The sequence below is a fragment of the Alligator sinensis genome, unplaced genomic scaffold, assembly GCF_000455745.1.
Source record: "Alligator sinensis unplaced genomic scaffold, ASM45574v1 scaffold643_1, whole genome shotgun sequence".
NCBI classification, from domain to species: domain Eukaryota; kingdom Metazoa; phylum Chordata; order Crocodylia; family Alligatoridae; genus Alligator; species Alligator sinensis.
The window spans coordinates 657,925-669,646 of NW_005842783.1; the positions used below are offsets into that span (position 1 = coordinate 657,925).

Consider the following 11,722-nt stretch of genomic DNA (forward strand, 5'->3'; position numbering starts at 1 on the left):
ACACACACACACACACACACACACACACACACACACACACACACACACACACACCTTCCTCCACCCCCCTTCCAGCAAACACCACATCACCCTATCACACACCCATCATGTGCGAAGAAAACCAAAAGTACACATCAACACATAGGTATTTAGAATTTATCATGATGATAGAGACGCTGGTAGGCTTCCACATTTCTTTAACATTGTAAATATACCAATAAAGCATTGTCCAACTGATAGCGTGCGCGCGCTCTCTCTCTCTCTCTCTCTCTCTCTCTGTATGTATATATGTGTGTGTGTGTGTGTGTATAGAGTGGTCTTTTGTGTTAATTGTGGAAAAACATAGATTTGGGGGTGTTTTTAAAAATGGATTTGGGATGCTGCTGCAGCAGTCCAGCTGGCACAAGGGGTAATATCCCCAGGTACCAAGTGACCAGGCCCCAGAAGCTCCTGAGAGTGAGTAGCCCTGAGCTGCTTGCCAGGGCAGCTTTTTGTACAGATGGGGCCAGGACAGGGCAGCTTTTTATACTGCTGGGGACAGCACAGGTACTGGACCTGGGCTCTAGCTCCCACGGCTGCAGATCTGGGAGGAGCCAGGCAGGGTTATTTTGCTCCAAGTGGCACAATTTGCTTCACAACAAAGTGCGTGTCTGAGCACATGTGCTGAGGCAAAACACCCTGGCTCAAATTTTCACCGCTTCTATTTGAGCTGCTGCAAGTGCACGTGCTTGTATGTGTACATGCACCCATAAAGATGAGGGTGGAATAGTTGTATCCAGAGAATTTCTGTTTGTCATCCCTGTTTGTACTGTACACAAATCATCAGCTAACTGCAAATAAGAAAAACGGCAGATAACACAGCTTTTTCTTTTCCTAATCAAAAGATAACCAGTTTGTCTGGTTTGATGTTGCAGACTTTGCAGCTGGAAGTATGGGGACAACAAGGCCTCGTCCCATCTGTTTCACTTTGCACCAAGTCAGGAGGTTCAGCAAAAGGTCCAGCAAAGAGTAAGAAATCTATTTTTCCTTATTTGATAATTGTGTGCATCAGTCATAGAGATGCATGTCAAAATTAGTGCCTATCCAGGAGAAAGTTCACTTTTAATTTGGTATTAAAACAATTTGAGTAGCTTTTTATTCAGTAGAGTATTCATATTACAAGCTGCAGTTTTTTTTGTCTCCCACATTATTTAACCATTTACACAACCTATCACAGAAACAAATTTTGATCCTGCAGCTCTCGATACTGCAGAGAGCTCATCTAAACACCTGGCACTTTTAACATAATCTAAAAACCCCAATGCTGTAGGAGTTTATAAAGCTGCCCTAAGCCATGAGACAACTACTCTTTACCATGTTTCATTTCCCCACTAGTCAGCAAACCAATAGAATTTAAATCCTTCACCCTCAACTGCATTAGCCTTTCCACCAGTGTCTAACTGAACAGGGGGTTTTGAAGCATGCCCAGGTTAATGAGGGACTGCTAGCAATAGACTTGTATTGGGTATAATATAAGCTGTCAGAATAACATTCCTGTCCTTTCTTGCCCATTTCATTGCTGCAACTACATCTCAGACCTCACTTGTAGCATCTCAGCCACTGGGTTCTAGGGCTGGGTTTGAGCAGATAGGCCAAGGGTAGGAGATGTATAAAAATTGTTAGTGGGATGAGTCCAGTTAATTCACTGTTTATCTGTACTGAAAATGGGGAACGTACTGCATAATGTGGATCTAGACTGTCATATTTCTGGATCTATTTGGGTATGGTAGCCCATTATATGGAGGGATGCCTTTGGCAAGATCATAGTTATTTGCACCTGTTTCAGATGATAGTGTTTTGGAAGTACAATTATGGCCCCTTCATGGTAGGATTTGTCCAAATGTAACAGAAAGACAGTCCCTGTTTGAAAGAGCTTGCAGAGTAAGTAATTTGTAGGACTGGGTATAGGTTTTGAAACATGCCAAAAATTAGTTGTGTAAGCACAGATTGGCGAGACTGATGATTAGTGACCCACTTCTAAATTTAAAATCCATGGAGTTAGGGCTCTGACAGATGTGCAGCTCCCCAGTCTAACTTATGGCACTTTACAGAAATTGCCATGAGTTAGACGGACCCTCCCGACCCAACAGACATTCGCTGTTGGAGGATCGTGGAGGATCAAGCTCTGCTTTTGGAGCCGATCCAGTGAGAGAAGCTGTGTGTCTGCAGTCTCTTGCCCTAGCCCCACACTCCCTCTCCCAGCTCCAATGCTGTCTCAGGATGGGAAGGGAAGAAGGAATGGACCTCCCTTCCCTCCCCTTCCCTTCCCATCCTGAAGACAGCACCGGGGATGAGGCAGGGCTGCTTCACCCCAGGCCTGCTCCCAGCATGCACTAATTAGTTAATGAAGGTGCTCCACTTTGGATCGCCTTCATCTGAACCTTCATGTAATTAGGTTTAAATTGTGGTGCGATCGGGCACTTTTTTAAGTGCTGTGTAGCTATGTGCTTCTGTCAGGGCACAGCTGTAGAGTGTTTTAGTGGCTGATCACGCGACAAAGTGTCACGTCTGTCAGTGTCCTTAAGTTAGATCTGCATTACAGTTTTGCTGGCATACCTATGTTGGCCAGTGGTGTGAAAAAAAAATCACAGCAATGTCATCAAAACCCTGGGGGAGGGGTAGGCAGGAGGGTGGATGTAGCTATATCAGTGGAAGAGGGTGTTCATCAGCTTAGCTTAAGATGTTCAGGAAGGTGATGTATCTGTGCTGGCTGAGGAACTTTTCCTGTCAGCATATGCTGTGTCAAAGTGTGCTGGGACAGTTACAGTGGCACAGGTTCTGAAATGTAAGTGCTAAGTCTTTTATTTGTCTTTGCATAGTTCCCTTGACTTAATAATCATATGTATCAAAGAGATGTTAAAAAGAACCCCCCCGAAAAGATTTCCTGAAAACAAATTCTCCCTAATTTCTAACCTTGTGTTTCTAAAATAGTTTGTGGAAGAAAAGCTTGGGTACTTACTGAGAGAGTCTTTGCTGCTGCTGTTTCTAGTCCTGATTGATAGTACACAGCGTGATATACAGACTTGGAATATTTTAAATTAGTAGCTTCTATCAGCTTTGCATGGTATCTTTGTTTTTGGTATCAAATATAAACAGTTATCAAATAAACTGTTATCTAAGGTGTTTTTCATGAATGTGTTCTTCTATCCTGTCAAATTCAGAGTCTCTGTTAGTGATATGAATGTTCTGTTTAAAATTCATATTGCTTAAGGGGCTTGGTGGAGTCTATTGAATTCAGTAGTATCCAATGGGGGGGACACAGGTCAGATGGTACAAACCTTGAAGTGCCTCAGTGTTGCTAGTGGTCCATGCTGCCCTTGCAAATGTACCATTTTGTTCAGTTCCTGCTGTTCAGTGTCATTAATCTAACTATTTAAGAGATTTATTTTTAGTTTAATATGTGTTGAAAAATATAATATTTCATTGTTTTAACCTACATCTATTTTCTGGGCTTTAATGATGTTTGGTATTAATGCTACAGTGACATGACTTCAACATCACTTCTGTCATCAGTTTCTTAAGATGTCCTATTATTAATAGTATTTCAGCTGGATTTGATTCGCCTTTTAGCTCTCCTTGGACACTTGTTCTGTAGCTTAACTCCTGTGTACTTTATTCAAATTTGATAAGATTGTGTCTTATCTGATTTCTGTTAGTTGATTTTTAAATTTACACACCTATATCTTCCTTAATGTTTTAGCTCCCATGTTGCTAAAGGTTGACCTCTGTTCAGAATCATTATTTTTTCATGTTTCCTAAGAAATCTCTATAATTATAAAATGATTGGTGGAAAGTGTGTGTTGAAATAATCCAATGCTCTGTGAGCTACATTATACTATTAGACCCAAGTTAATGGGCTTCTATGTTACATGGCAGAGGTACATTAAACTACACGTCAAATTGGTAATTAAGAAGCTCTTTATGCAAGTGGGGTTTTGCTGTAGCTGTGCTGCTTGCAGGTCCCAATTCTTCCTGAAGTGCTCTCAGTTTTCACAAATATGGCTGTCTCTTAGACCCCTGCTACTTCTCCAACAGGCCACACACAGTTTTCCTGGAGTGAGTAGCAGCTTAGAAGTTGCTGTTGTCTTTCCAATTCCCCAGTCTGGACAGTAAAAGCTTAGCATCCATACTCCCTCTACCTCTCCCTCAGAGAAAGAAATGGGTGGCAGGTGCTTTTATTTTAATACAGATGCAGGGTCTGGAAATCCACTGAGACTTCCCTGTGAAGAAATCTCAGAATAAGGAAACAGAAGGCAGAAAAGTAAAAGCAAGTAGAGACGCCTCTCAGAGCATCAGAGGGGCAGCATTTTATAGCTGAGTGCGATACAAAGTTCTCTCTAAAAACTTAGCAGGTAGTTACATGCACATTTGAACTCTTTATACAGGGGGTCCTGACCAAATGAGAGGCTTGTACCCATTTAAGCTTCATAAGTTTATTTTTTTCTATTGCTTATGAAGATAACTTGCAGTGGAGCAGAATAATCATGCAGTAGTGAGTGTGCTGCTTTTGTTGGCTTCTCCATACACATACGTTCATCTTTGTAGGTGCTGAACACCTTGCATTTGCTAATGAACTTTTATCCCTGAGATAGGAAGGGGGGGTTTATCCTGTTTTTACTGAAGAGAAACCAAGGCACAATGAGAGAGCGACTTTTCAGGGCTCTTGCAGGAAGTCAGACATAGCAAGGAACAGAAATGAGATCTCATAAGTTTCAGTATGATAGTAGAAAAAGAATATTTGATGCTAAATAGGGCTCTGGTTTTTATCTCTTTTAATCAGTGTATAAATTGTAGTTATCTGTTCCACAATATCTGGACACCTGTCACAGCATTTTCAGTCTGTTCTCTTTAATACCAGATCAGTTCAGAAACTTAAGGTTGGGTGTTTAGGAATACCAAATTAACAAGTGTGTCAGAAATGATAATATTCCTCTTTATGCCATTTCCTAGATATGGCACCACAGGAGAGCACCAAACTGCTAACCACCAAAACAACTGTTGAGTTTCCTAAAAAGTTGTCTCCTAGTTCTCACCCACCACCTGCAAATAAAGGTGAGATTATAGCTAGTCCTTACCCTGATGAAGCTTTAAAGTTAATAGATGAAGATATGAGGAAATGCATATCAAGGAAAACTTTGGTAATGTTTCCTCAGAGAATAACTCTTTCTTCACATGAGAGGAAAGGTATTATCACAACAGCTGGAGGTCTGAACAAGAACTTGGTTGAGGAAAAAAGCTCATCTTCATCCAGCTCCGATTCAGATTCTAGTTCTGATTCTGAAGAAGATACAGATGTTGCCCCTAAAGTCAGAGGGGTATTTCCAAGACTAGATCCCCACTTCTTTAAAAATGGGAAAGTGAAGAAAACAACATTGGTTGAACAGAGATTGTCCCAGAAAACTGATGAAGAATATGCACCTACAAAGGAATCTCTCCTATCAAAAATTGAGTTGCCCCACACCAAGCAGATACAGTCTACTCAAACATCAACAACCAATGTTAGAATAAAATCAAAACCAAGAGTGTCTACCATAAAACAAACATCAAAAGAAATAGAAATACAGAAGCTAATTTCAAAAATGCTTGATTTAAAAAGCCAAAAGTTAACAGAAGTCAGTCTTAAGAACACAAACCTCCTGAAGGAATTGACCACTGAAGCCCAAGCAGCAGCTACACAGCTAAAAGATGTACCAGTAACTAAGGATACAAAGCCAAAGCTGACCTTAAGTGGAGAAGAAAGCAAGACAAAGATGCAGGAGCCTGAAACTCAAGAAATAGCTGCTCCTAAACTACACAAGGAACTTTTGAAAACTACAGCAATGGCAGTAGACAGTACAGCAAAGAGAGAAATCACTCAAGAAGCAGGAACTCAGACTGAAATGAATGGCACTATACAGGGTACAGCTTTAAATTATTTGAACTATATTGTTTCTTCTGGGGTTGGGGCTTGAAGTTGTATAATTTTAAATAAGTCTTCAATGTCAGCTTTAATATGGATGCTCTATGTTCTGTATTATGCTGATGTAGCACTGAATCTGTAACGGAGATTGTCATGCCTTGATAAAAAATTCTTGCTGTTAAAAAGGTTTTTAGAACAAGTATTGGTAACGTGGCCTCCAGTTGTTGCAGTGGGAGGAAGCATTTTTAATTTCATGTTGTTTATTTTTGTTCACCCTTAAATCTTCTAAATAAAGTGATGAGGGCTATTTTCATAATTTTGTTAGACCCATGTCTTGAGGACATCCAGTGACCTCTACCCCCTCTTAGGATTTACCTCTTTCTCCTGCCCTTGCAGTTGGTAGCTGCCTTCCTAATGAGCTGAACTGTACTACCATAACATTCATTCTGATGATGGCCCCTTTCTTTTTCTTTTTTTCAGGCTGCAGATTGCACCAGACATTGAGGTAGCACAGTGGGGTTATAGACCCAGGACTTGAGTGTGAGACCAGTAGACTGATCAGAGAGCTGGATGTTGGGGCCAGCAAGATCTCAGGCTTAAAACCAATCTTTAGCAGACGACAGTAGGGGAGAGAAGGGGATATCCATGTGTGTCTGTATTGTATGCTGTATCTTCCCCAGATCACCTCCCAGCTCCTTGTCCCTGTCATGCTTATGCTGACTGGTGATAACTGGGCTCATTAAATAATTCCATCCTCTGTGCACAAAGTTTCATGAGCCCAAACCAACAGGCTAGCCATCTGATTGTTCCTACATTCCTCATACTCCAGGTAAATTAAATTATTCCTCCATACCAAGTTGCACAACACCATCTGCAGCACATGTTTCTTTCTTCTGACCCTGTCTAAGTGTTAATAACTGTCCTGTATTCAAGGTTCAGAAATCTGGCCAGCCAAAACCTAGTATGTTTGAGTTTAAAGAAATAACTCATGAGAAGAAAGCGTAAATGTAAGACTGCAAAATCAGGATATTATTTATAATAGGCTTAAATGATAAATACATCTTACTTAGCACTGTTCAGGATGTAGTGCTGAACAAAAAGGCTAGGGACAGAAATTGCATACAAACTGCTACAAGTGATCAGAAACTGGTTCAAATAGAAGTTCAGTGCATATAAACTGCTTTCAAAATGGCCAAAACCATTTTAAGATAAACCTGGATGGATGTAGTATCAGACTTAACTGATTTAGGTTCAATTGGTTTATTGAACTTGTCCCAGATCCCCTCTGGATTCAAGTTAACTCACAGTCCCCCAGCATCCCAGGATGCTTTGCACCTCCCCTGCAACCCCCTACATCGCAGGGTGGGTGGACTAGCCTTGGCCCAAGCTATCTGCTCCAGCCCAGCAGGAAGCCATCCTCTAGCGCACCCCCGGCTTCTGGCCTTGGCCACTAGAAGCATGTGGTTGCATTTCCGGAATCAAAAATGAATATCTGTTCACTTGGTTATCAGTTCAGTCTGCTCAGCATAGACTAGCCTGTGAAGATGGAATCGGTTCAGCCTCAGGCTTTTTGACTGTCTGTACTTAGCCAAGGAGTACTGTAATTTGAAAGGGACAAGCAGCCTATGATTTGACCTGCCTTTGACTTGTAAAATTCTTGGGGGCGATGGCTTTGGATTCCAGTGCAGTCACCGTCTACAAAAAAAACTGTCATTTTTTTTCTGTGCATTCAGAAAAGGGAGCCTAAAAAAGCCTGCATAATTTCCCTGTCACTGTCCACATCTGATGCTTCATCCACTTTCCATCACAATGCTATTGTTGAGGATTTAGCATTACAGTTTTTCCATTCTCACAAAAAAGTTGATTCCTAGAAAACTGCAAGAACAGGCTCAGTTAACTTCCAGACAGGCAGAGGGGGGCTTTATTCTGTGCTTTAAAGTGAAGTGTGCTCCGTTTTCTTAACCAATACGGTATATATTTTAAACAGCAGCCCCTACAGTACCTGTGCTGTTTTACAGTGTAAATCTAAAGCAAGATGAGGTTTACGTTTCCTTTTTGCCAGTATAGCTATGTCAATGAGGAGCATGAAAAAAAATCACTCCTTGCTGACATGTTGGCAAACTCCCCCTGGCTGACAGAGGGCTTCTGTTTGCTTAGCTTAGCTTATGTTCCTCCAGGAGTTTGGGGCAGCAAAAATGCTCCTGCTGGCACATGCTACATCTCCACAAGGGGGCTCTACCTGTGTAGCTTTAGCAGCAGAGGCTCCTAACTTCAGGACAGGTCCTAACTTCCAGGTTCCTAACTTTCATTGATGTCAGTGGAGCAGTCATTTAAAAGAGTGTAACTGAAAGCAAAATCTGACTGCTTTATCACGTTTACAGGCATTTTCTGTTTTGTTTCAGTCTTTTTCAGTAAAAAGAAAAGTAATAGCTAATAGCTAGCAGTCCTTATTCACAATTTTTCTGTAACCTACATTTCTTTCCTACGTCTATTCCTTCTTGTGTCTGCAAGCTCCTCAGCTGACCAACTTGCAAGACAAACTGAAGATATAAAAACAGTGCTTTGGCCCTTAGAAACGTGAATGTTAGGGAAGCTTCATTCTTTAGAAGTAGGAATGCTAAAGAGCCAACAGAATTAATGTGCCATTAACTGTTGGTAAGTAAAATGAGCAGCAAAGGAATGCAGAAATGTACTCTGACTCACTTAACATCCTCTGGAGAGATCATTCTGCTTGAGAGCACAGCTGAAGTGTGAAGCACGGGGGAGGATCTTGGGGATAAGGTTGTCTTTTGAGGAGCCAAGTATGGTGCATTGTGGACAGGGAAAATGTGAGAGTCCATCCGCTTTTCTTCCTGAGCATCTGTCTTCTGCTTTAGAAGAACCCTGTCTTGCAGTTTGAATGTATTCTTTCCTGTGCTTGCTTATTCACAGAGCTGTTTTCAGCAAAGACCACAACAGCTGGGTCAAATATGGATGTAGTGGTTTCTCTTGTGAGCTTTATCCAGCTAGGAAATGAGAAGGATGCCCTGGATTTTTTTTCCAAGTGCCCACCCTAGATTCTACCTGTCATTTAGTCCAAATTGCTGTTTCGTAAATTTAACTGAAGGTTTGTTTATGAAATGCAATGGGTGCTTTTGAATATCCAATATTACTACGTGCCAACTGCAGAAGGATAAAAGTAAAGCAATAGGTTTTCATTATGTGTTTGTTTAGTTTTAATTTTTATTGTCAGATTGTTGCATAACAAGATATATCAAGCTTCTGCCAGTGTCTAACACAAACCACCATCACATACAAATTTATGTGGCTTTTCTGTTAGACTGCGCTGACCTATCTTTCTGATTTTGTGTTTTATGCATACAAGAATGGATTTACAAGGGAAAGAATACTTTTGTTTCTGCTCTTGCTTTGTTCATAATTTTCCTGTATGGTGAAGTCAGAAAGTCAAACAGAAACCGTTCTATAAGACGTTCTATTTAAGCTAACAAATTTTTAAAGCATAGAAATTAGTGTCTGCTTGTGTGCGTAATATGAGAAATGTAAAGCTTTTAAACTGGATCAAAATTTTCTTTAAAAAAAAAAAAAAAGCTGATGTGATTTGAAAATAGACCGAAATAAAGTAAAAGGGGGAAGGGCTTAAAATATAAAGTTCTTGATTGGTTGTTGCATAATATAGCCATAATTGAAATAACTTGAAATCCTTAATCATTGCTTTGTTAAATTAGATCAGCTTAGCTTTGTGCATTCTGCCATCTAGTAGTTTTAATGCCTTTGTCTTGTGATTTGATATGATATATCAAGTGCAATGCTCCCTTGCATCTCGTGGCTTGTTAAGTGTCCCACAGTTTTCTTCTGGCTATGCTGAGGACTAGGAGGTGTTGCCAACTGATGTCAAATATACATGAGGCAATACTTTAAAAGACAAGAAGCCTGGGTATTTTCCCATCGATATTGACTTATTAGTGTTCGAAACACAAACATTTTAGCTACTTTTCCACTTTCCTATGTGTTGACTAGCCATTTGAAATCCTGTAGTAGAGCAGATGAATAAATTCTGTGTTTTCTTCTAGAGCTCAGTGGTGCTTTGGTCTATTGTAAGGTACTAACAGATGTCTTGTAACTTTATCCTGGTGCTGAACTTGCTGATTTTTCATTGACTGATTAAAAAAAAAAAAAAAAAAGAGTCTCCAATCTCCAGAGGACATTGACTCAGCGAGAAAGAATGTTGCCTCTCTTCTAACATCAGTAGGTTCACTAGTTTTTGTTCTTGTTCCACAGAGATAAAAACGGCTGCTGCATCTGCTCCAGAGGAATTTGATAATTCAACCTACAAGAACCTCCAGCATCATGAATATCATATATATACCTTTGTGGATTTTGACGTATATCTGTCAAAATTCAGACAGCCTCAGCCATCTTCTGGAAGAATTTCCCCTTGGCAGTAAAAGAGAAGATTAAAACAAATGTTCCGGGATTCTTGATGAATAGCGCAACATCCATATTCAAATAAATCAGTTAACTTGCAGTAATTTATGCTTATGTTTGTGACAAGGTCATTTTGGCTGCTAGAGTTGCTTAGTTTGTGGTTAATATTGAACTCATTCACAGTAATAATCCTGATTTTTTGTTGTTGTTTGTTTTAATAGCTTTTCTTGATCCTAGTGCACATTGTCTGATAATAGGGAAGATCATTTCAGCTGACCTTCAGATATTGTTGACTCCAATATATGACCTAGATTGTACCTTTTGATTAGTGTTTTCTGTTTTGAAGGAAGTCAGTTATTATAATGTACATGTTTGTCCAGAATTCATCATTGTATTGATTTTTTTTTTTATTATTATTATTCTGATTGTGCCACATTGATATGCGTATCACACATGAAGACTGACTCCCAGTGCTAAAGATCTTACCTATGTTGTGTACTTGAAGTTAGAACAGAGATGTTGGTTTGGCAAGGGGGTATGGTACAGAACACTCTCCTGTGTAGCAACATGTGAATGTGGCTAAGTACAGAGGTTCAAAAAAAGCCTGAGGCAGGAGTGCTCTAATTTTCATGCTTTACTTTAAGTGCCATAGGTTAGGTTGAGAGGGAATAGAACAGACTTTCCTCCTCCTGCTGGCAGGGGTAGGGGTGAAGCAGGGCATCAAGGGGGAAAGCTGCTGAACTAGGCAGTAAGGGGTAAAGGCCCTGCCTTGCAGGCTTGGCCCCTACTGTGCAGACCCTAGTTGGGTAGGGGGGGCTCGATTTTTTTTTTTTAATTTATTTTATTTTATTTTTTTCTTCCCCCCCTCTCACCTGCACCCCATGCCTCCACCTGCTGGGCTAGGAAGCAGAGGCTTTGCTGCCTCAGCTCTATGACAGACCAGAGGCCCAGCTTGACTGTGTGCGGGCCGGGAGCGACCCGAGCCCTTTTCGCGCTGCACACGGGCTGTGGCCAGCAGCCCGGGCGCGCCGGGGCGGAGAGGGAAGGCCTTCGGACTGGAATTAGGCACGGACACGTATTGGTAGTTTTAAAAGATTGTTTACTTACACCAAGATGGCAGTGGTGTAGGCTGGAAAGCTTGCTTAAGTTGCGGTTACAGAGAGAAAAGAAAACAAAACTCGAACCTGCAGGGCACGAGGGTGTGTCGCATAGGGTTCTGGCGACGGGAAGATGAAAATACGAGGATACGTCGCAAAGGGTTTTGGCGACGGGAAAGTAAACCTGCAGGACTCGAACCCGGGTAGAAGAGCTCTGGAGTCGTCCGGCAAGGACTCACACGAAGTTTGCTAGGCTCCGTGG

At 41.1% G+C, this 11,722-nt stretch overlaps 1 protein-coding gene across 4 annotated transcripts in view; it reads left to right on the top strand.

Moving 5' to 3' along the window:
- The window catches only part of NDUFV3 (NADH:ubiquinone oxidoreductase subunit V3), a 15,933-nt gene extending 4,968 nt beyond the window's left edge, over positions 1–10,965 (top strand). For 2 of the 4 annotated variants that reach the window (XM_014525324.2, XM_025191062.1), the window contains 3 exons: positions 915–1,008; positions 4,990–5,091; positions 10,217–10,965. In XM_014525324.2, the coding sequence (XP_014380810.1) occupies positions 915–1,008; positions 4,990–5,091; positions 10,217–10,383 (363 nt within the window). In that variant the 3' untranslated portion in view covers positions 10,384–10,965. Of the gene's footprint in view, positions 1–884; positions 1,009–4,989; positions 5,092–10,216 lie in introns of all 4 variants that reach the window. The other 2 variants (XM_025191061.1, XM_025191063.1) reach the window with 2 other exon arrangements.
- Positions 10,966–11,722: the final 757 nt, after the last annotated feature.